Consider the following 24,586-nt stretch of genomic DNA (forward strand, 5'->3'; position numbering starts at 1 on the left):
TAAACTCCCTCTGGGACCACACGCTGTCGTGGTGAACCAGACGCGGTCAGCGGTCCGGCCTGATTCTGATGTCCTTTGTGCAGTCGTGGACCTCCTGGTGGACCAACCGCTGACCCCGGAGAGCTTGATGTCACTCGTGGAGCTGACGCGCTTTGAGACGTTGACCCCCCGCTTCTCGGCCACAGTGCCGCCGTGCTGGGTGGAGGTGCAGCAAGAGCAGCAGCAGCGCCGCCACCCACAGCACCTTCACCAGCAGCACCACGGAGACGCGGCCCAACACACCCGGACCTGGAAGCTTCAGAGTGATGGGTAAGCTGGTCGTAATTCTGTTATCGGAACACATAATAATGTCTGACGCCGTACAGTTCATCTCTTCAATGCTGACAGTGCAGTCATTTTTGGGCTCTGTCTTCATGGGGGGCTTTCTCGCTAGCAGCAACAAGTAATTTAAAGAGATCTTCATCTTGTGCCATGATTACCTTCGTATTGAAAATGTGGAAGGTTTTGTGTTGATCGCCGTGTATTTATTTATTTATTTATTTGTATGCGTGTTCCTTGCATAACAAAAAAAGCTTTAAACCAAATTGCATGAAATTTGGTGGGATGATTGGTTATTATCCGGGGACCATTTGATTAGATGTTGGGATCAATCGGGTCCAAGGTCAAGGTCATGAAAAGGTCAAAATCTTCTTTTTACCAAAGCACGGTCAATTTTTATCCAATTGGCATGCAACTAATGCCAAAATGTTCATAATTCAATGCCCAATCTTGTGATATGCGAAGGTATGCGCTCTACCGAGGGCCCATTCTAGTTTTATCTGGGTTGGTATAATAATATATGACAATAGAGCAATTCATTTTTTTCCCACAAATGTCCATTATTTCATTAGAAATCTTTTCCTAACATGAAAACTTTTCACTTTCATAAGTGTTGGGCATCCAAGTAAAATCGTTGGCCCTAAACCGTGCCTGATTAGAAGACGTGGAGGCCTCCTCCTCCTCATCTACAGTGTTTTAGTCGAGCTTCTGAGCAGGCAGTGACCCGTCGTGTCTTTGCAGCTCCAGCTGGGACGAGCATGTGTTTGAGCTCGTGCTGCCCAAGGCCTGCATGGTGGGCCACGTGGACTTCAAGTTTCTCCTGAACGCCAACATCGTCAACATTCCTCAGATCCAGGTCACCTTACTGAAGAACAAAGCGCCCGGGCTGGTCAAAGTCAGCGGTGAGGAGACACCATTTTGAAACCTTTTGATATCTGTACATTACTGTACACATTTCTTTTCATTTTCCCCCGATGATGTTTCAAGAAGTTCTTGTCTTTTCAATATCGGCTGCCATGCATTGGGGTGTTTTGAGTGTGGCTCCACGATCTGTATCTAAATCTTGTGCATCGTGTCTCACAGAGACGGCGGTCGACAGACAGATCTCCTTCCCCCTGTCCAGCGTGCTCCATGCCAACGGGGAGAGGAACGGCCAGCCTCTGCTGCACGACTTCACAGAGGACATCCAGTTCATGGACATAGAAGAGTCTTCAGGTGACGGACGCAACTGGGATTTGGACGGGTATCGGGGACAATGGAGCAATCTGGTGTCATTTAAACAAATATATATACTGGGATTGTTAATTGTTAATATATATAATAAATAAATAAATAAATATATAGATAAATAAATAATAATCCAAGTCTCTTCCACACAGTGAGGTAAACTGCTTATCAAGGCTGGACATTAAGCTTTGTCTGCCACTTTCTCCTTTTTCTATTGTTTAACTTATGAAATTAAAGGGATGGAAATGCATTTTGCTGAGCTGACACTCACATTACATGACGGGCACCAGAGGTTTATCCCCATCCTGTATATTTGGGACCAGCTTTTGTTTCTTTGTGGTAACCACGCCCCCTGCCCTTTTATTATATTATATTTGAGATATTAGAGTTGTACTATCATTTTCACATATTCACAGAAAAAGCAATCGTTTGGATTTTAATTATTCATGATTGTAACACGTCTCACTAATGTTTAAGGACCGAGGGTCGCCGTTCAACATTCATAAACGCTTGATTATGATCATTATTCGACCCGAGTGTAACGCTTCCTTTGTTTGCTGTAGGCTCCATGCTGTGTCCATTCTTGGAGGACCACAAGGAGGACATTCTGTGCGGTCCGGTTTGGCTGGCCAGTGGGCTGGACCTCTCTGGCCACGCGGGCATGCTCAGCCTCACCAGCCCCAAGCTGGTCAAAGGTAACGACGGACACGTGTCCTCTTTTCTGATCCCTGACCCGATCAAACTCTACATGGGAGAGGTTTGTGGTGAGGAAGATGATTTAAAGAAGTCGCGTGTGTTTCTGAGCCGTCCCGTCACTCCCTCCACTGCAGGCATGGCAGGAGGCAAGTATCGGTCCTTCCTGGTTCACATCAAAGCCGTGAGTGACCGGGGCATGGAGGACGGCCCCCGGCCTGTGGTGAGGATGCCCAGTGTCAAGCCTCAGGGCACCAAAGCCCACTCGCTGTCCACCCTGCTGCAGCGGGCCCAGGCCTCCAAGGTACCGAATCCCAACTTGGCTTGATATTTGTTCCTTTTCTTGTTTTCAAACAATACTCACTTGTCCACCTTGCACATGAAACAACTTTTCTTCTGGAGTATTTGGCTGTGATGATCTGATTTAATGAAATCCAGTGAGTATCTTACCAGTTACTTTTCGTGCAGTCTTCAGTGATTCTGTACTGGAGTTGAGGATTATTACAGTTACACACATACTCACTTGATTCGACTGCTGAAGTCCCATATTTACTTGAGATTGACTTGACCCGTAACTTATTTTCCCTAAACATGTTTAACCAGAGTGATTACAGCAAACAAACAGCTTCAGGGTGCATGTGGGGACCCGACTAGAAATATTGGGAACCTATCCGTAAATAGTTTCCCACTGCAAAACAATGCATAAAACATTATACATATTTCATGAGATGCATTTAAAACTGTCAACATATCCAAAGTTATGATTATCATAATGGCATTGTTTAATGAACTTTTATCAGTAATGAGTGCCTTCAGGGAAAGCCATTAAGACAAAATGTATGATTAGTCCATCATTGATGCATGTTTAATTTATGTGTTTGTGTGTGTGTGTGCAGGACAAGGTGTCTGCAGTGAAATCCGAGTCCGCAGCACCCTTGAAGAAAGTCGAAAACCTGCGAGGCTGTGACCTGCTGCAGGAAGTTTCAGTCACAATCCGAAGGTTTAAGAAGACCTCAATGCCCAAAGAAAGGTTAGATCACTGAGGGATGGGTCATCAGGTTCTGTTCACACTGTTATATTATCAGAATGTTGTCATAATGAACAGGAAAACAATCTCACAGAAAAGGTTAGCTGAGTAACACGCATGCAATCAGATGATGAGGATGTCTCTACTGCAAATATTGTCAAAGTTAATTATCTTTTTGTTGTTGTTGTTCTTCTGTGCTTCTCAGGGTCCAGCGCTGCGCTATGCTGCAGTTCCCAGACTTCCACGAGAAGCTGCTGGACGCTCTGTGTCGGCGGACAGACGTGAGCCCGGCCAGCGAGCACGCTCAAAGCCTCATCCTGGACACCTTGTGCTGGCTGGCTGGAGTTTTCTCCAACGGACCCTGCAGGTGGGACAAAAGCTCCCAGCACCAGAGAATAAGACACCTGGCTCACGCAGAACTTTCACCTAAACATTTAACACACAAGTATAAAATATCCTTTTTGTCTTTTTTTTTTTTTTTCCCCAGCGTGAGAGAAGGGAAGGAGGGCCTGCTGGCGAAAACACGGGCGCGGCTAACGGATATCGTGCGGATGTGTTTCTTCGAGGCCGGCCGCAGCATAGCGCACAAGTGTGCTCGCTTTCTTGCACTTTGCATCAGGTGAGCAGCGCAGTTGATTTTCGGTGATGATGCTTAAAGCTTCTTTTTTTTCTTCCCACTATAGCGTAACCACAGTAATTGGTGCACAGATGGAAGTACAGTGATTACAGTCGCTCTTGGCTAACACTAACACTAAGTTGAAAAGGCGTAAAATACACCTCGGGCCACGACCATTCAAAAAGGGAACATGATGATTAAATCATTAATACGGTTCAATCCGAAAACTTCATACATACAAACCATGTAATACGCTTCTCTATCAATGAAAGGTTTATTGGAACTACTTGATAGTAAATAAATGACTGAATATATGGAGACGACGTCATCCAGTGAATGAATGAGGACCCCCATAGACCAGATTAATATGATGGATACCTGAGCAAGATGTATTAATTTGTAGAAAAACAGGAGACCGTGAAAAGTTTAACAGTAACACGTTGAATGAATTCAGCAGCTGAAAGGGATTGTTGGGTATTGTTCTATTGAGGGGAAACCCTTATTTGATCCTGACGCTCCCTAATCGCTGTCACTGTAGCTCTACAGCATCAATCTCAACCTCACAGGGAATCGTGAAGTTGTAAAGAGTTGTGCTGGAGCCTGGAGGGGAGCAGGCCGCGAAATACAGAATTACAAAAAATGGTTCGAGTCTGTCATGTTCCTGTAAAAAAGAAAAATTGCCACCCCACCTAAGTGTTGCTTTTGACATGTCACTTCCCAGTAACTCTCCAACAGATTTGTGCAAAGCCAACCGTTTATATGGACAATGCATTGGTATAACAATTAGGGCTGTGAAACGATTACAATTTTTAATCGGATTAATCACAGGTTTTTGTGGATTAATCATGATTAATCACATATTACCGATATTCTCGGTATATTTTGTGAGAACATAGAGATTTATGACAAAAGACGGATATATACATTTATACATTCTTCTATACAATGGTGCTGCAACTCAGCAGTTATTTAGCAGTTTTCTTCCATATGGAACATTAATACATCTTCATCCTAAACAGAATGTTTAACCCTCCTGTTACCTTTCGGGTCAATTTGACCCCATTCAATGTTTAATGTCGGTGTTCTTTGGGGTCAATTTGACCCCAGGCTGTTTTTCACTGTGTCAAACATATCAGAAATATCAACTTTTTTATTTATTTAAAGGGCTATTTAGGTAGTCAACAAACAAACATAAAGTACCTCACACTTAAACTTGGGAAGCAATATTAATTCTAATAATTTTCTGGAGGTTTTAATTGCTGGGGTCAAATTGACCCCGAGGGTAAAATATGTTCGTAAATGTAAAGGTAACAGGAGGGTTAAACAGCATTTTTCTCTTGTTTGTCAACCATTAACTCCACCATGATACAATCTAAAGGTGGACAGATTGACAAGTGACTTTTTTTTTGCTCGGTCCCGATGCGCAAGACGGAGCTCTGTGGCGCGCCAGACGGAGATCGATAAGTGTTAACGCAACGCGTAGAGACAGAAATGACATGCTGCTGTGGAGATACGATCAACAACAGACGTTTAGTTTAATAAAAGAACAAAGACGTGCTATAGAGAACATGTCAGGGGGCGGGCCAATCTTTTTAATGTCATGCGATCTACCAACACTACGCCGCGATCGACTGGCAGGTCGCGATCGACGTGTTGAGACACTGATCTACAGGAAGTAAAAGTCGTAACAAGGTTTCCGTAGGTGAACCTGCGGAAGGATCATTACCGATGAACAGACCGTCTGCATGAGAGCGGACAGAGTTCAGATTGAAGTGGTGTATTGGAAGCTCATTTTGCAAGTGACTTTTTTTTCGTCCCGACGACCAACAACAGACAGATTGGAAGCTCATTCTGCGCATGCGTTAAATGCGTTTTAAAAAAAACAACTAGTTAAACCTGTAATTGGATTAACTGAGTTAACGCGTTATTTTTCACAGCACTAATAACAATATATCATATGTATATTGGAACTTACTTCCTAATTGTTGTGTTTCCTTTGATGCAAACCAGCTGTTGTAATCCTTCATTTGAGCAGTGCCCATGATGATGGCTGTGCCTGATGTTACGGACGGTTACGTTCCCGTAATCAAAAAGGCCCGTATGATGAAATAGTTGTGTTTTGTGTTTATATGGCGATTTAATATTGATCATGCTGTTGTATTTCTCTCTATAGCAACGGGAAAGGGGAGCCAAGTCAACAGGGTTTTGGCATGAGTCTCCTGAAGGCGATGCTAGACAACATGCCTTACTTGCCTGCAGCAGCAACAGGTGGTAAGTAGACGAACACCAGACAGAACAACGCGTTGTGTCTCGATGGTTACGCCAGGGGCGCTGCTATCCTCGCGGTAAACCATCTCCCGATGGTTTGTCAAGTCGAGGGTAACCATCCCGACGCGACCACAGCACGCCCCGGGACTCATTTCCCACTCCTCTCCCGTCTGGTGTCAGGCTCGGTGTTCTGGTTTTTCGTGTTGCTGAACTATGTCAAGGAAGAGGACCTGGCGGGCTGCAGCACCTCCTGCGCCTCTCTGCTCACCACCATCTCTCGACAGCTGCAGGACCGCCTCACCCCGCTCGAGGCACTGCTGCAGACCAGGTATGCAACCGTTCAGCTCCGGAGTGACTTGCAGCCCCTGCTGGCTTGTGACGCACTGATTCAGTTTATTTCGTATAGCCCAAAATCACAAACTACAATTTTGCCTCGGAGAGCTTTACAATCTGTACACCTACGACATCGTCTGTCCCAGGACCTCACATCAACAACAAAAACTTTCATGGGTGAAAATAAAAGGGAAAAAACCTTTTGGGAGAGCAATAGATGAAGATCCCTCTCCCCGGATAGACAGATGCAATAGATGTCATGTGTACAGAATGAACAGAGTTACAGAGTTACTTTACACATTCAATGAATATGACAGAAATGTATGGAAGAGTAGTAGACTTGGACCACGATCCAGATAACACACGATCAATGTAAACAGGAGGAGATGGAGAAGGGCCATCAGCAGGTCCCTGGAAGCAGGACACAGGACCTCCTGGGCCCTTTAATGGGATTATTTAACACCATGCAATGGTGTTAAATAATCCCATTTCATTGTATTCCACAAGGAGATCCAACTAGTGCTGGCGTGATTCTCATTTATACTGCTTGGGATTGTCTCCTTCGCAGTGATGTTTCTACCTAAACACAAGCCCCTCCTCCCCCTGCTGTCCACTTCCTTTACAGGTACGGCCTGTACAGCTCTCCCTTCGACCCGGTGCTCTTTGACCTGGAGATCAATGGCTCCTCCTGTAAGAATGCCTTCAACAGCAGCATCGGAGTCCAGTCGGATGAGATCGACCTCTCTGACATCTTGTCAGGTATGACCTGCTTACAGTCGTCTGGCTCACTGGATGTAGACCGGGACGGCCACCGTGCATCTCAATTGACATTCTCCTCCCACTATCTCCCACAAAACAATTGTGATTGGCTGGACCCATATATCGAACTATTTGACAACTCTTTGGGGAGATATTCAGTTGAACATTTTGGGATTTGAATATTTGTTGTTTGTTTCTAATCCCATCCACTTCTTTTTTCTTTGGTTCCCCTTATTTAGTTTGTCTGTTCTTTATTTTGTATTTTACAATTCTATTTGTTTTCCCTTGATTCTCTGGACAGCACTTTCTAAACTCTGTTTTTAAAGGTGCTATATAAATAAAGTTATTATTATTAAAATAATATACCTCAGCTGAGGCCAGAGACATTTCTGTGCTTCCAGGTTCTCGCCACAGAGACCAGTCAAGCGAGAGCCCCGTTCATTTGAACTTGTAATGGTTTATTTATTATGAGGGACTTGTGTACAAACACAGCTCTAGTTCCTTCACTGGACCAGATATGGATGTAAACACTCACTTAAACCTCCAAGTTAGCACTTTTATGATATGACTAGGAGCCATTAATCAAAACTACTTTATGTACAAATGCTATACAATGAAGGGGCACAACGCTGGCGAGTGGTGAACATGAGTGTTTTAAAGGAAAATTGTGATGTTTTCTTGAGTGCGATGCTTTGTGTCCTACAGGGAACGGAAAAGTGAGCAGCTGTGCAGCAGCCGAGGGGAGCTTCACCGCATTAACAGGACTGCTGGAGGTGGAGCCGTTGCACTTTACTTGTATCTCCACGAGCGATGGCACGCGGGTGGAACGAGACGACGCCAGCATGTTCACTGGTAAACGCTACCCTTTTCCCCCCCCCCCCCCCCACTTGTGCCAGTCTCATCAACTGGTCTTGTGCCTGAACCTCGAATCTCTTTTGACCCCAGTGAGCACATTCGGCGTGACGCCCCCGGTGGGCGGCCTGTCGACGGGGTCGGTCGGCGAAGCTTCCACGGCTCTGAGCTCCGCGGCCCAAGTGGCGCTCCAATCGCTGTCCCACGCCATGGTGTCTGCGGAGCAGCAGCTGCAGGTGCTGCAGGAGAAACAACAGCAGCTGCTGAAGCTGCAGCAGCAGGTGACCAACACACACACACACACACACACACACACACACACATGCATCCACACACATGATGTGTTTTAGAAAAGCATTAGTGGGCAAATACAAAGTCAACCTTAAGAAATATTCTTTTGACTCTCAGAAGTATATAGTAGTACTATGTTACATTGTAAACAGTCACATTGCCCTTTTTCCAAGGCAGGCACTTCATGAAACCAACACAATATCTGTTTTCATGGATTTTGATTATATTTCAAATGTTGTCTGGCCTCGTTGTCATAAATGTAATGTTTAAATTCCTGCACTATGTTGATTGTTGTTTTGTCTGTCTAATGTACACACCAGCCGCCAAGTCAAACTCATTGTATGTCTAACACACTTAGCTAATAAATGATTCTGATTCTGACGAGATGTTCTTTTGAGAGATGTGGAGGGTGAAAGAAGAGACATTAAAGATTTCCCAGATTTCTCTGAATACGGCACACATGGAGATTCAACATGAATCCTCTCTTTAACTTTTTTTTTACCCCCACTAATTGTAATGCCCAACATGTCAATGGCATATAGAGAAACATTCTTTGATTTAATGTATGACATATACTTTGCAGTAGTTGCAAATGTCATCGGAAAAACCACCTTCCCAACTAAAACTGAACTTGACCGTCGAACTGCATCATTTCATGACAAACGTCTGGTATCGAGGTGTCGAGTTTTTTTTCTCTGCGGGATGTTTTTTTCCCCAGTCAAGTGTCTTTAGTGATCCCTCTTGTCTGTGCTGGGAACAGAAGGCCAAACTCGAGGCCAAGCTGCATCAGACCACCTCTGCGGCGGCCACTGCCTCCGGCGTGGGGCCCATCCACAACTCCGTGCCTTCCAACGCGTCCTCCGCTCCGGGCTTCTTCACCCACCCCTCTGACGTCATCCCCCCGACGCCGAAAACCACGCCGCTCTTCATGACCCCGCCTCTCACGCCGCCAAACGAGGCCGTGTCGGCGGCCTTTAGCGCCGAGCTGGCCCACCTGTTCCCCGGCTCCATGATGGAGCCCGGGCCCGTCAACCTGGCCGCGCACAAGAACGCCCAGAAAGCCAAGCTGGTGAGTTCCATGCAGCGATAGGATGGCTAATGACAGCCGGCTCTTCTCTAATACGGGGCTGGGCACTTTTTGAACACCAACTAACAGCTGTCGGCGACTCAAATGTCTGGCCGGGTTAATCATTTTCCTCACTTTTGGATTCATATCGACATAAAGACTTTTTCTCGTATCTTCTCGTCGACCGGAGGTAGTTGAAGAAAATGATGATGAAAAAGAATCTCGAGTGACACAGCACTTAATAAGAATACTCAGTTTATTCTTCAAGGTACAGGTCAGGAACAGGCGCCCGGGAACGTCTGGAGACTCAGGAGGCCGAATTTGAGAGAAGTCTGCCGATAATGCATTTTACCATAATCTTTATACAAAACAAACAAGGAGGAGTTAATTATTCCTGGCCTTTGTGGACCAATCACACGCAGGCATAATTACCTCATTTTTGGGACTGATCTACCAGGTTGAACCCAGAGACGTGGCCCTCCTAAATTCAACCCTGACTCGAGGCCCGTTACATATGTTCTTATCTACACCCATGGACGTAGAGCTGGACTTTCAAAGGTTCCAACCCAAATCGAGGCACGTCACTTAGATTCTTGAACCTTGAGCCCTGACTTGCATGTTTTAGTTAATCTGACATTATATAGTCGATGAAATTACACTACAGCAGTTCTAGAGTGGTTTGGATTTACAGGGTGACAAGATGTTGGTGGTTTGGCAGTACGTTGCCCCTAAAGCCCTGTTGGGTCTTTTTGTTGGCAGAGGTCTACTAGATGCATTTTAAATGAATAAGAGTTAGTAAAATGTATTAAATATTTCAAGTTTCTTTTTTAATTGCACAATAATGTATTCTTTTTGCTGCAGAGCCCCATGGGCAGTGGTCTGGCTTTGGCCATTTCCCAAGCATCTCACTTCCTGCAGCCTCCTCCACACCAGTCCATCATTATTGAGCGGATGCACTCTGGTACGTGATGTTCTTATGATTTCGACCTATTTACCACTTAACTGGTGCGGATTTAGATTTGTACGTCCTAATAACATGTTTGAAACACATTAGAGAGTAGAGAAAATGTACTGTATTTGTTAAGTTATCCACTAGTACTACGGAAATATACAGTATGAAAGCGTCACTTAAAAATCTTTAAAAAAGCTAATTTGCAATGTTTCTAAAGTGAACTTCTGTTCCCTCCTCGGCTTTCTTCCCAGGAGCTCGTCGCTTCGTCACGCTCGACTTTGGCCGTCCCGTCCTGCTGACCGACGCTCTGATCCCGACCTGCGGTGACCTGGCCTCTCTGTCCATCGACATCTGGACACTGGGCGAGGAGGTGGACGGCCGCAGGCTGGTGGTGGCCACCGATATCAGCACCCACTCCCTCATTCTGCACGACCTGCTGCCACCGCCCGTCTGCAGGTTCATGAAGGTCGGTGTTTTCCTTTGAATGGCTGCAGGGCGACGGAGCTGAAGTCGTGTTGTTCGCCACGGTGACCCATTCTCCTTGTTTGCGTCCTACCGCTCTCAGATCACTGTGATTGGGCGCTACGGCAGCACCAATGCCCGGGCAAAGATCCCACTGGGCTTCTACTATGGCCACACGTACATCCTGCCGTGGGAGAGTGAGCTTAAGTTGATGCACGATCCTCTGAGGGGAGAGAGCGAGGCGGCCAGTCAGCCAGATGTGGATCAGCACTTGACTATGATGGTGGCGCTGCAGGAGGACATCCAGTGCCGGTAAGCTGCAGCAATGTAATACTACAACTGCAATCCCAGTATGTTGGCTTTGACTCGAGAGTCATTTTTTTCTTAAGAATGGCCATCTTCTACATTTAATGTGTCTTTTGGATCGTCTCAAAGTTAAAGAGCTGCACGCTACAGAACTATTCATATCAACTAAATCCGTCCCATTACTTTATGGGTTCTACTACTGTCTGTTGCTTTTAGCCCCGAGGCATGCTGACTTTCACATGCACACACATGCTCACACATGCCTACACAGACTGCATATATTTACATTATTTTTTATTTTTCTTATGCATTTTTTAAAATGTTTTAAATATTATGTAGGTGGAGGCTTCAAATAAGCCCAGTTGGCTGGTCTCTTCCTGCACTGGGATGTTCATTTATCTCTGTTGTGATTTCTATTGTTGGAATTGTGCAAAATAAATAAATGCATCTAATGATTCCCACTCTCTTCTCTCACGTTGTTCACCAGTTACAACCTCGCTTGCCATCGGCTGGAGACCCTGTTGCAGAACATCGACCTGCCGCCTCTCAACAGCGCCAACAACGCCCAGTACTTCTTGCGAAAGCCGGACAAGGTGGTGGAGGAGGACCAACGGGTTTTCTCGGCCTACCAGGACTGCATCCAGCTGCAGCTGCAGCTCAACCTCGCCCACCACACCGTCCAGCGGTTGCGCGTGTCGCTGGGCGCCAGCCGCAAGTCCCTCCCCACAGCCGCGGCGCCGGAGGTCCAGGAGCTGGTCCACAACTCGTCCACGGAGCAGCTGAGGACCATCATCCGCTACCTACTGGACACACTGCTCAGCCTGCTGCACTCCAACAGCGGTGAATATGAGGCTGGACACGGCGGGTTCTGCTTGGTCCATCAAGTGTTATAATGCGATGACAGTGTTACAAATGCTTGGATATCCCCCCCCCCCCCCCCCCCCACCTTGAGTGTGACCAGTGGCAGGTACACGGCATCCTGCCTAACTCGGTTAATTCCTATATCTTCAGGTCACGCTGTGCCCGCGGTGCTCCAGAGTACCTTCCATGCCCAGGCCTGTGAGGAGCTCTTCAAACACCTTTGCATCAGCGGGACTCCGAAGATCCGTCTTCACGCCGGCCTGCTGTTGGTGCAACTCTGCGGCGGCGAGCGCTGGTGGGGCCAGTTCCTCTCCAACGTCCTGCAGGAGCTCTACAACTCTGAACAACTGCTCATCTTCCCTCAGGATCGGTAGGACACCTGTTTCCAAACACTTCGGAGTTTTATTCCAATTCTTCCGACTGCTTTATAATACATTGATGATTCTCAAGATATTCGATCCATCTGATTTCAATCCTTTCACTCATTTATATCAGGGAGGGGCATTTTATGCCTTTATCAGATTAATTAGGGCTGTCTCGTTCATGAATTTCTAAGAATAGAATTTTTCTATTTGTAAATTCAAGTTCTTACAAAAAGAGCATGTGCAGAGCAAAACGTGGAGACTTTTCTTTTGATGTGGCTGAGAACTTATAGATGGTACGGAGATGACGGGAAGCAAGAGAGGAACCGGGAGCGTTGAAATTCATCCTGACCCATCAAGCCCCAGTTTTGATATTATTCATAATCTAGAATTTTTTCAACAGCTGGCAATGAATATAGATTTTCTTCATCGGTATCATTTCCATGTCTAAGACTTTAATTTAAAAAGGATTTTGAACAGAAAACGATGTGTGCACATGCAACATGATGAGCTGGCGTCTCTGCTCGGCGTGTTACTGCTGCTCGAGTTTCATCTCCTCGAGAACAAATTGAAACAATGAACTACATTATATGTCGGAGCAACTCACAGTGGATTAAAAGTACTCATTTCCCCTCTATTGACATTATGATCACTTATTGTTCTTGTGGATGTTTGAGTTTGAGCATGTACACATGACATCTATTGTTCTGTCCATCCTGGAGAGGGATCCTCCTCTGTTGCTCTCCTGGAGGTTTCTTCACTTTTTCCCCTGTGAAAGGTTTTTTCCTTTTTTTGGGAGTTTTTCCTGATCCGATGCGAGGTCAAAGGTCAGGGATGTCGTACGTGTACAGATTGTAAAGCCCTCTGAGGCAAATTTCTGATATTGCGCTACACAAAATAAACTGAATTGAGCTTCAAAAATGATGAATTATAGTTTGCTTGAGAATCAACAATCCAAACTGCAGTCAAGTCCCCTGACTTTAGTTTGATGGTTCAATGAGATGGCTCAATTTGTCTGCTCGTGTATTTAGTAGTGAGATCAACGCACATTTGTCAACCAGTGCGCCTATTCTGATTAGTCCGCGGTTCTATCCGGGCACCGGCGGACGCTAACTGCCGTATTTTTCTCCTCTCGTTTCATCCCAGGGTGTTCATGCTCCTGTCCTGCATCGGCCAACGATCCTTGAGTAACAGTGGTGTGTTAGAGGGCCTCCTGAACCTGCTGGACAACCTGCTGTGTCCACTGCAGCAGTCTCAAGCTGCCGCCCAGCGCAGGACTGAAGGTGAAGCCGGCAGCGGAGGAGCGGAGCAGGAATGACACGGCGGATTGTGTCGGGTTGTGAATGTGTCCACCTGCTTTTATGAGACACGTGGGTGTGTTTTCCAGGTGTTTTGGATATCCCCATGATCAGCTGGGTGGTGATGCTGGTGTCCAGACTTTTGGACTATGTAGCCAATATAGAGGATGAGGCTGCAGGTGGGAAGAAGCACCTTGGAGGGAAAGAGCGAGAGAGAAGTTTTACAGGTATATGAACTGCACATTTATTCTCAACATCAGAGGAATTCACCCTTTTTTGTTTAGGACTTTTTCAAATAAATTAAGAAAAAACCCGTAAATCTTTAATGGATTGTTATTTACAAATGATCAATCTCATCTTCTATTTTTAAGATGCTCAATTGCATTCCATTTACAAATCGACTTGTATAACATTAGGAGCTGCTTAAAGCAAAGGAGTCCTCGTTGATTGTTTTTCTTAGACACCAGCAGGCTGGTTGAACACTTTGTAAGACATTCAATATACTTTATCTCATTTTAATCCTTTTACCTAAACTCATTCTCGTGATTTAAAAATGTCTTTCATTCATCTGCCCGTTTCTCTTTTTTTCCCATTTTCTTCAACAACTGCTTGTTTGTAGACTGTCCCCCCCCCCCCCTCCCCTCCCCAATCAGTGACGTGATGCTCTTGTTATTGTGTCCTCCAGGCATCCAGTGGAGCTTCATCAACAACAGCCTTCATTCTCAAAACTCCAGCAGGTCAGCCAAAGGCAGCAGCAGCCTGGATCGACTCTACTCGCGTAAAATCCGCAAGCAGCTCGTCCACCACAAGCAGGTAAATGTGTCTCATCCCAACCTCAACACACCTGTTTTAAACCGGCGCTCGCAAGTGTGAGTGTGATAAATGAAAATGTGCATACGAGTCTGGCCAAAGTACGAGACGCCATCATCTCGGTTTGACTCGTTTGCTCTTTTGATGAACCTGCAGCGTGACATGGGTCGGCTCGAGCAAATGCTTTTGCAGTGCTTTTATTTATCAAGCCCTTTTTATTGCAGCAGTTAAATCTTTTGAAAGCAAAACAGAAAGCTTTGGTGGAGCAAATCGAGAAGGAAAAGATCCAGAGCAACAAAGGCTCCTCCTACAAACTGCTGGTGGAGCAGGCCAAGCTCAAACAAGCCACGTCCAAGGTGAGCGCCATGCACATGCAGTATGATGCACCTCTCCATGTTTTGATCTTCGATATATCAGGTGGACACAAACTCCACTCCTTATACACTGAAATGTGTTAACCAGGATCAGGGAAGGATATTTGCATATTTCTTAGGGGGCAATTTGTTCCCCCACTGACTAAAATCCAGGGGCATTTAAAAAGAAATTGGGGGCACATTTTAAAACTTGTTAAATAACATTTAACCTTTGTTCAAAAATAATAAATATACTTATTTAGGGCTTACAGTATATGAGCAATTGTCATACAAATTGCAATAATAAGACAATTAGAAAGTAGTCTACACATTTAAAGTGTTTTCTTAGATTTTTGAACAAAAAACAAACAGAAAACATAAATCAGATAATCATATTCAATGTTATTTTTATTTCTTCATGGTTATTTATTATTCAATTTTTTAAAAGCTATTAACAATTCAAACTTATTTATTAGTTTTTTTATAATTCAAAATGATATATATATATATTTCTGTTTGTGTGTACCTACCTACAACAGGCAATACAGATAAAACACACAATAAAAAACAAAAAGCTTTTATATATTCTATATATTAAAAAATTATTAGAGGAAAGAGGGCATTTGTTGCCTCTCCTTGTCATATCAGGGGCAACATTATATTTCTTAGGGACAGTTTTGCCCTTTGCCCTCGTGTATTTCTGACGCTGACCAGGATAGACTTCCATAAGCTTTTACATATCTTTATGCTAGTTGGATTTTGATCTACCATACTCTACAATTATTATTATTTTTTTAAATTTTTATAACTGATATTATCTACTTTGTTTTGGAGAAAAATAATCAGTGTTGCTCCTTTAATCCGCTTAATGAATGTCTCATTATTTCATTTCACATTTTCACTTCCAGCACTTTAAGGATCTGATCCGTCTGAGGCGGACGGCCGAATGGCCGCGCTCCACGCTGGACACCGAGTCCTCAGCGGCCAAAGAAGTCCCAGAAGTCGAACCTCTGCCCTTCACGCTCTCCCATGAGCGCTGCATCTCGGTGGTGCAGAAGCTGGCCCTCTTCCTCCTCTCCATGGACTTCACCTGCCATGCTGACCTGCTCCTCTTTGTCTGCAAGGTATTCATCAGGCTCCAGTATGTGGACTTGCTAAGTTTGGTTGTGTTTGTACACGTACATGATGAGTACTTCCTTTGCCCCACTCAGGTCCTTGCGAGGATAGCCAACGCCACGCGGCCCACAATCCACCTGTGTGAGGTGGTATCGGAGCAGCAGCTGGAGCGTCTGCTGCTCCTGCTTGTGGGGACCGACTTTAACCGGGGAGACATCTCCTGGGGGGGCGCCTGGGCTCAGTATTCCCTCACGTGTATGCTACAGGACATCCTAGCAGGTGTGTTGAGTGTGTTTGGTGTCACCTGTTTGTTATAATCAGAGGTCTTTATGTGGATTTTTATTTTACACCAGAACAGGATGTTTAAAAAAAGATAAACATCAAGAGATCAGCTGGCCCTGATGGATTAGAGGTGTATTTTATACAGATTACTACTAAGAATACTGGCTTCGCAATGACTTTTGGTAAAAGTGTTTTTAAAGTTTAACTTCAGAGACATTTTAAACAAGATTATTTTATCTCTATATTTTTAAGGATCATTCGATCACTGAATATATTTGGTTATCTGCGTTTTTATACGGCAAAACTATTACCAGGATTCAATCTCCTAATGGGATTATCCGAGCGAAACAAAGGTTGAATACAGAATATTGTGTATTTAAGGGTATCCTTGTGTTTCCAGGTGAATTGCTTTCCGCCGGCTCTCTGGACGTCATGGATGACGTGGCGGTGGGTGAGGAGGCCGGGGCGTCCTCCTCCTCCGCAGGAGTCGATTCGGACGACTCCCTTCCCCAGCCGGCACCCATCCCCCTGGTGGAGAGCATCGACGAGGCCCTGGTGCCCGATATCATCGCAGATACGACGGGGGTCTCCTCACTATTCCAAAGTGCGTGGGTAGCCCCGTCCATCCGCCACACAGCACCACACAACACAAACTTTTATCATCACAGTGTAAAGTATTATGTCTGGTACAGTCTTACTTTTTTACATAGATGCATCTTTACTGTTTTTTTTCTCCATTATGATTTCATATGCATTATTATTATCATTGTATTGGTCAAACATGTAGATTCCGAGCCAGTCTGGTCAACATGTCATTGGAAGGAGTGGTGTTGTTATTTCAGGCTTTGTGTCTGGACTCCAGTAGAGGAGCCAATGGCCTGATGGGCGTTACCTTTGCCCTCTTACCTGCTAAAGAACGGGCTTTTCCTGCTTGTATGTTTCCCTGAGTGTGTTTGCTTGGCAATATTAAGGCTGTTTTTTATTATCCAAAGGTGCTCCACCTCTGTCATCTTTGGAAAAAGATAAAGACATAGACTTTGACTTGCTACAAGACCTGATGGATGTTGATATTGATCCTTTAGATATTGATTTGGAAAAAGATCCACTCGCTGCCAAAGTGTTCAAGGTATGAGGATTGTTCTATTCTTCTTCTTTTTTATTCTCTCCATTTACTCAGCCATTACTTGGCTCTGGCTTGTGTATTGATGCAACGTCAATTTATGTAACCGTACAATTTAAATTTTTTCATTTTACATGTATTTGTATGACTTTTTCTTGCATAATTACACTTTATCTTATTACATTTTCTTTTCTTAAAGTAGTCCTACTTTATTCTGAATCATCTGTTTGTTTCTTCCCGTTGCAATGTCCTGATTTGTGTTATTTTGTTCACTAAAAGATTATAAGAATAGCGACTTCAGGAATTCTACAATCAACTTAATGTATATGTTTGATATCATTGTAGGAAAATGTATTATTTAGTCCAAAATGATAGATTCATTACTAACCCAGCTTCACAGTTTCTTTAGACTAACTCACTTTAACTGTAAATAAATGGTTTGTAATGAAATGTAGATGTTGATCTGTAATCCTGTTCCCTCCATCTCGTGTCTGTCCACAGCCAATAAGCAGCACCTGGTATGACTACTGGGGTGCTGACTACGGCACGTACGGGTACAACCCGTACATCGGAGGGGTTGGCATCCCGGTGTCCAAACCGCCGGTTGCTGTTGAAAAGCCCGGCTCTCAGTGTCTGTCGGTGTCTGTGTCACAGGGTGAGTGGAGGCTCGATTTCAGGGCTCGTCTATTTTAAATTTGCATTGCACATTAATAAAAAAACATTTTTGTAAATGTGCGTTGAGTTATTAGCCAAGAGATTATTTTTCATCTGTGGTCCCGAGAGGCAGACATCATAAAACAAAACTAAAAACATAAGATTATACAATATTTGTAAAATATTTAACCTTTTCAATCGGTGCACAAACAATGAATAGTGATTATACTCTTAGATGTTGTCAAGTACCAACAAGACATGCAACAAGGAGACTCAAAGCAAATAAAATAAGGGATAAATATGTTAAAATGAACAGGAAAAAAATCATGTCAGAGACACGGAACATAAAAGCATGCAGCGTACATGAAATGTACAACAGCAGACAGCCAAACAACAACAAAAGACATGCATGCAGGTAGATGATGGTCGACCAGCAAAGTCAAGACATACAGAGACTGACAACAGACAGGTAGTCAACAACAGGCAGAGCAGAAGTTCAACAAGGACAGCATGAGGGCAGTAGGGAGCAGTTACGGTCTGGTCTTGACCTTTCTCAATAACCGTCATGATGCCTTTGACCCTGTTTTGACTGTTGTTCACAGCTCTGGATGCCCGGCTAGAAGTGGGCCTGGAGCAGCAGGCTGAGCTGATGCTTAAGATGATGGCGACGCTGCAGGCCGACTCGATTCTACAGGCCCTCACTTCAAACTCGTCCACAGGTACGCAGCAGCGAGGACGGCCGCTTGTCAAAACGTTGACCTGAAGTCCTCCTCGACCTGGAGACACACTCTTGTTCAGTTTCTGTATTTATATTATTATATTGTGGCATCTAATGATGCTTTCAGAATCTTGCTCAAGCTTCCCAGATGGACAAGTGCAAGTCACATGTTTGTGACTTATAATGTTCCCACTTTCCATGCTGTGTTGAGAAATGTTATGTATACATTTTAATTAAATGACTTAGAAAATGTAATTTATAAAAGACTTAACTGAGCCAACACGGTGATATGAGGTATTTTTCTTGTTTCTGAAAACATTGGAACAAGTGTTCTGTTTTTTAACTGCAGTGATTGTACCCGTGTCCTCGTACTCTATTGTATTCTATACATTGTTGTTGTATTTGTGTTTGTTGCTTTATGGATTCATAAGGCTGGAATAAAAGAAATGTGTATATATGCATCACGGCTGTAAGAGTTGCTCGTTTTCTGTCTTTCAGTGAGCCAGGCCTCCAACGGGACCGATGACTCCCTGCTGAGGGCTCTCCACGGAGGAGGCTCTCCCCCAGCCAGCAGCATGATGATCCAGCCCTCCTCCATCCCCATGTTGAGTTCCTGCTTCAACAAACTCTTCTCCATGCTGCAGGTCCATCACGTTCAGGTCAGCAGACGCAAGCAAACACTTAAACCTGTGCTGTAAATGACACTGCACTTCATGTAAATGGGTCTAGCCTTTAATCCAGGAGACGAGTCAGAAGCCATTTGAGCATCCTCGACTTTGAAATCATTTCACTTCATTAGATTTTAATCAAGCACCCTCAGTCCGTCTGGAACAAGAGTCATTGTATATGTTTTCTGGCGAAGATTTACTCTACATGTTTTTCAGATTTTTATTAAATGATGTATTTTACCATGCAAAAACAAACGTCTCTATAAGCGGTACATTAATGTTATTTGCTCCCAATAGTCCACGTTAAAACTTTTGGAGCAAATAGGTTATTTGATCTCAAAATACTTTTGAGATTGAATAACTTTATTTGAAAACCACTTTTTTTCTCTCTCTCAGCTGGAGTCCCTGCTGCAGCTGTGGTTGACGCTCAGTCTCAATACATGTTCCGCTGGCAGTGAAGAGAGCGGCTCGGACATCTTCCTGTTCAACGCCAGCCGAGTGCCCACCATCCCACTGAACCAAGGTCAGGAGGCCACCACTCTGCTCCTCAGAGTCCGTCTCCCCTTTGCTTTAGTCAGAGTTGACATTTCATTGTATTCATATTCTATTCTTTGTGTGTCCAGCGTCCATCAGCTGTTTCCTGACGGTGCTGGCGTGGTATCCCAACACCTCCCTGAGAACGTGGTGCCTGGTGCTGCACTCCCTCACCCTGATGACGAACATGCCAGCCTGCGGTGAGTTGCTCTCGCTGGTCTCCTTCTGCGTGTCGTCCACAGCTGTGAAACGTCCTGTAGCGCCACACCCCGCTGCAAGCATTAAAATGTTTCATGGCATTCGCCTCTTACAATGTGGATGCCAGCACATCTTTGAATGGACCATGACGGTGAGTGTGTGAGCAGAATGCCCCCTGCTCGAAAATCAGTTGCCGCGAGACGATAACATTCTGTAACTTTGACCAAAGAAATGTACAACTTAAGCCTCGGCATGGTGATTTTCATTGTGTACTGTCATCATTTGTCATTGACGCATCTAAAATCTGTGTTTGAACTTCTAGCCCCCAACCACAACAACGGGATGAGCTCTCAGGAAAGCACGGCGCAGCAGATGGTGTCTGATCCCACCCTGGTTCACGTCCTGGTGCGCTTCCTGTCCGGCTCCAGCACCAACGGGACGAGCCAGCACAGCTCTCAGGTGGGACCCACCGCCACCCAGGCCATGCACGAGTTTCTGAGCCGCCTGCAGGTCCACCTGTCCTCCACCTGCCCGCAGATGTTCAGCGAGTTCCTCCTCAAACTCATGCACATCTTGTCTACTGAGAGGTATGCAATCGCCTCTCGAGAAAGGTATTTTCAATCAATAATATTTGCATGTTCAAGCACAGTTGTCAGTCTCATAATGAGCAGGTAAGAATTCCTCTTTGGGCACTAACGGTTGATCCCGACCTTTTTCAGGGGTCCGTTCCAGTCGGGCCAGGGTCCGCTGGACGCCCAGGTGAAGCTACTGGAGTTTACTCTGGAGCAAAACTTTGAGGTGGTGTCGGTGGCGACCATCTCCTCCGTCATCGAGTCCATCACGTTCTTGGTTCACCACTACATCACCTGCTCCGACAAAGTGGTTTCCCGCAGCGGCTCGGACAGCTCTGTGGGCGCCCGGGCTTGTTTCGGCGGTTTGTTTGCCAACATCATCCGGCCCGGCGACGTGAAGGCCGTCTGCGGAGAGACGACGCGCGACCAGCTGATGTTTGACCTCCTCAAGCTGGTCAACCTGCTGGTGCAGCTGCCTCTGTCCGGGGACAGGGAGTTCAGCGGACGGCTGCCGCCGGCCGGCAGCAGAGCGGCCGACAGCAGCGTGTCGGACGAGGAGAAGGTCTGTGGCAGCAAAGAAAGCGTAGCCGGGGGATCCGCCTTCAGCCAGGGGCCCCCTGCAGGTGTGGCGGACCTGGTGCTAGCCAATCAGCAGATTATGAGCCAGATCTTGTCAGCGCTGGGCCAGTGCAACAGCAGCGCCATGGCAATGATCATAGGTAGGACAACTCGCCGGAACTCATTTTGGTTTTCGTGTCCACAAATCAATGGGCTTTGGTTTGAGAGCAGCTGGTGAACATCGTAGAGCCGTCGTGTCGTGTGGTTTAGTGGGTTGATAAATAATGGCATTTAATTTGCCTTCTTCCCCTGGGGAACCACAGATGGTAACTCTATCCGTACTGCTGTAAGCTGACACGTTCTCGTTCCCCAGGAGCCAGCGGTCTCCACCTCACCAAACACGAGAACTTTCACGGCGGCCTCGATGCCATCTCGGTGGGCGACGGCCTCTTCACCATCCTCACCACCCTCAGCAAGAGGGCCACCTCGGTCCAGGTCATGCTCCAGCCCATCCTCACATACATGGCCTGTGGTTACATGGGCAGACAGGTAAATGGGGCTGTAAGGATTTGGTATGAAATTACATCTTGATTTTTTTTAAACAATGACCAAAAATGTAATTTTTGTTTTTGTTTGCATTCTGTAGGGGTCTCTTTCCACGTGTCAGCTGTCCGAGCCTCTTTTGTGGTTCATCCTCCGCGTGTTGGATACCAGCGAGGCTCTCAAGGCCTTCCATGACATGGGTTGGTATCTACACAACAGCTGCTAGTATTTCTCTTTCTTGGACTAGTCCTATCCCACTTTGTCAAAACCCTTAAACTAAGCACTTTAAATTTTCCAGAGCTTTAGTTCATTATTGAAATGATGCACAGCGACATACACCTGAGACTGGATTCGAGCAGCTTTTTGGGCAACTAACTTTCTTTGTATTTGACCAGGTGGTGTGCAGTTGATCTGTAACAACATGGTGACCAGCACCCGGGCCATTGTGAACACGGCGCGCAGCATGGTGTCCACCATCATGAAGTTCTTGGACTCAGGTCCCGGAAAGACGGCAGACGGCAACTTAAAAGCCAGAGTGATGACCTCGGAGCCCGACAACGCTGAGGGACTCCACAACTTTGCTCCCTTAGGTCTTTTCACTTTCTTTCTCCTCCAATCTGATGTATCAATAATTTCAACATTAAAATATTTCACAATATTACATCGACTCTCTTTTTAATGCTAAATGATGGACTTGTCCCTTCATAGGCACCATAACGTCCAGCAGCCCCACAGCGCAGCCAGCAGAGGTCCTGCTCCAAGCCACGCCCCCCCACCGCCGGGCCCGGTCAGCAGCTTGGTCCTACATCTTCCTGCCGGAGGAGGCGTGGTGTGACCTCACCATCCACCTTCCTGCTGCTGTGCTGCTGAAAGAGCTCCACATCCAGCCACATCTTGCCTCTCTAGCCAGTGAGTAGCATCCACTTTTTAATAATGAAAGTTAATTTGAAAACTAAAGCACATTGGAGTTTTTGGGAAAGTGTATCGCCGCCACTAGTTGTGCAACCATGAAACGCGGTTCCATCTCACTTGGATGGAAACTAATCAGGGTTCGTACGGTCATCGAAAACCTGGAAAAGTCATGGAATTTTAAAATGGTCATTTTCGGGCCTGGAAAAGTCTTAGAAAAAACTTAAATCGCAAAAGTTTTGGAAAAGTCATGGAAATTTGTTATATTCACATGTTCATTTACGCCGAGTTTAAAATAATTCATATGTTTTTAAAAGGAAGACACTCAAAATCTAAGCCGGCATACGCTCTCATACTATCGGCGCAATTATTATTTTTTCCCGTTGCAAGTGAACGCACCTTAACTGGAAAGTTCGCTGGCCATAGCAACAGTAGCTCAGGAAGCGGTCGGGATAATGTAATTTGTTTCATTTAAGGTGTATTGTATGCTTTGTAATTATCATTGTTTGAATACTACATTTAAAAAAATGTTCATGTATACACCGAGAGTTCAGTTTGGTCATGGAAATTTGGTTTAAAGTCCTGGAAATCCACTGGTCAACATGTGTAAGAACCCTGACTAATGTCATTCCTTCCCGTTCTGCCGCGGCTCGTTCCTCTAACTGACCAGCCTGCCCGTCCTCGGTCTCGGTGGAGATCAGTGCCGACGGGGTCAACATGCTGCCGCTCTCCACGCCGGTCATCACCAGCGGCCTGACGTACATTAAGATCCAGCTCGTGAAGGCGGAGGTCGCGTCGGCCGTCTGCCTGAGGCTGCACCGGCCCCGTGACGCCAGCACCCTCGGTCTGTCTCAGATCAAACTGTTGGGCCTGACGGCGTTCGGCAACACCTCCTCTGCCACCGTCAACAACCCCTTCCTGCCTTCCGAGGACCAGGTCTCTAAAACCAGGTACAAAGGCATTATTATGAAATGGGTTTTTTTCCATTTGTATTCATATGTTGGTTGCCTTTGTAACCTTTTTCTTTACCTCCCCCCCCCCCCCCCGTACAGCATCGGGTGGCTACGTCTTCTCCACCACTGCCTGACCCACGTCAGCGACCTGGAGGGAATGATGGCCAGTGCCGCAGCACCCACCGCCAACCTGCTGCAGACCTGCGCGGCATTGCTCATGTCGCCCTATTGCGGCATGCACTCGCCCAACATCGAGGCCGTGCTGGTGAAGATCGGCCTGCAGTCGACTCGCATCGGACTCAAGCTCATCGACATTCTGCTGAGGAACTGTGCCGCCTCTGGCACCGACCCGACCAGTGAGTCACACGCCGCCACGTCGCTGCTGGAGGGTTAATCATAAGCAGCAGAGCAGATACACAGTGTGTGTGTGTGTATATGTATGGCTGGATGGATAGATATGTTTGTGTGTGTATATGCATATATTACATGCCAGATTTAGACTCGAGCACAACGTGTGCCCCCCCCCACGCACACACACACACACACACACACCCCTCAAAGCACTTGTACTGTTGCATGAATGAATGTCACCTAATGAGTCTGGTAGCAGAACGCTGCACATCTGCACACGTGTCCAACAAATAATAATATTCCATATGTGTTGAAGGCAAAACTAATGTGTTGACTGTTGAGCACGATTGCGATGCTTATTGTCGTCTTTGCTTCTTTCCTTGTAGACCTGAACAGCCCTTTGCTGTTTGGCCGACTCAACGGCCTCTCCTCAGACTCCACCATCGACATTCTGTACCAGCTGGGCACCACGCAGGACCCTGGAACCAAAGACAGGTACATCGTCATCTTCCATCTTTGTGTGTGCCTGGACTCAAACAGTTGCTAGGCTCCTCCT

General features: G+C 45.8%; 1 protein-coding gene across 6 annotated transcripts in view; it reads left to right on the top strand.

Annotated features, from left to right (window-relative positions):
• Positions 1-24,586, top strand: part of birc6 (baculoviral IAP repeat containing 6) — a 102,844-nt gene that overhangs the window by 16,187 nt on the left and 62,071 nt on the right. For 2 of the 6 annotated variants that reach the window (XM_056435665.1, XM_056435670.1), the window contains exons 12-52: positions 84-309; positions 1,060-1,220; positions 1,402-1,533; positions 2,109-2,240; positions 2,376-2,542; positions 3,135-3,268; positions 3,471-3,632; positions 3,753-3,884; positions 6,055-6,152; positions 6,330-6,477; positions 7,108-7,241; positions 7,947-8,093; positions 8,187-8,374; positions 9,145-9,453; positions 10,312-10,411; positions 10,654-10,868; positions 10,968-11,176; positions 11,658-12,010; positions 12,182-12,401; positions 13,540-13,676; positions 13,781-13,918; positions 14,377-14,504; positions 14,726-14,857; positions 15,763-15,978; positions 16,066-16,249; positions 16,653-16,856; positions 17,245-17,378; positions 17,874-18,027; positions 18,629-18,745; positions 19,243-19,403; positions 19,809-19,935; positions 20,036-20,146; positions 20,467-20,755; positions 20,864-21,435; positions 21,648-21,823; positions 21,921-22,017; positions 22,213-22,407; positions 22,526-22,726; positions 23,397-23,676; positions 23,779-24,035; positions 24,417-24,525. In XM_056435665.1, the coding sequence (XP_056291640.1) occupies positions 84-309; positions 1,060-1,220; positions 1,402-1,533; positions 2,109-2,240; positions 2,376-2,542; positions 3,135-3,268; positions 3,471-3,632; positions 3,753-3,884; positions 6,055-6,152; positions 6,330-6,477; positions 7,108-7,241; positions 7,947-8,093; positions 8,187-8,374; positions 9,145-9,453; positions 10,312-10,411; positions 10,654-10,868; positions 10,968-11,176; positions 11,658-12,010; positions 12,182-12,401; positions 13,540-13,676; positions 13,781-13,918; positions 14,377-14,504; positions 14,726-14,857; positions 15,763-15,978; positions 16,066-16,249; positions 16,653-16,856; positions 17,245-17,378; positions 17,874-18,027; positions 18,629-18,745; positions 19,243-19,403; positions 19,809-19,935; positions 20,036-20,146; positions 20,467-20,755; positions 20,864-21,435; positions 21,648-21,823; positions 21,921-22,017; positions 22,213-22,407; positions 22,526-22,726; positions 23,397-23,676; positions 23,779-24,035; positions 24,417-24,525 (7,486 nt within the window). The remainder of the gene's footprint in view (positions 1-83; positions 310-1,059; positions 1,221-1,401; positions 1,534-2,108; positions 2,241-2,375; positions 2,543-3,134; positions 3,269-3,470; positions 3,633-3,752; positions 3,885-6,054; positions 6,153-6,329; positions 6,478-7,107; positions 7,242-7,946; positions 8,094-8,186; positions 8,375-9,144; positions 9,454-10,311; positions 10,412-10,653; positions 10,869-10,967; positions 11,177-11,657; positions 12,011-12,181; positions 12,402-13,539; positions 13,677-13,780; positions 13,919-14,376; positions 14,505-14,725; positions 14,858-15,762; positions 15,979-16,065; positions 16,250-16,652; positions 16,857-17,244; positions 17,379-17,873; positions 18,028-18,628; positions 18,746-19,242; positions 19,404-19,808; positions 19,936-20,035; positions 20,147-20,466; positions 20,756-20,863; positions 21,436-21,647; positions 21,824-21,920; positions 22,018-22,212; positions 22,408-22,525; positions 22,727-23,396; positions 23,677-23,778; positions 24,036-24,416; positions 24,526-24,586) is intronic. The other 4 variants (XM_056435669.1, XM_056435671.1, XM_056435668.1 and 1 more) reach the window with 3 other exon arrangements.

This window comes from Pseudoliparis swirei, chromosome 17 (assembly GCF_029220125.1).
Source record: "Pseudoliparis swirei isolate HS2019 ecotype Mariana Trench chromosome 17, NWPU_hadal_v1, whole genome shotgun sequence".
NCBI classification, from domain to species: Eukaryota; Metazoa; Chordata; class Actinopteri; order Perciformes; family Liparidae; genus Pseudoliparis; species Pseudoliparis swirei.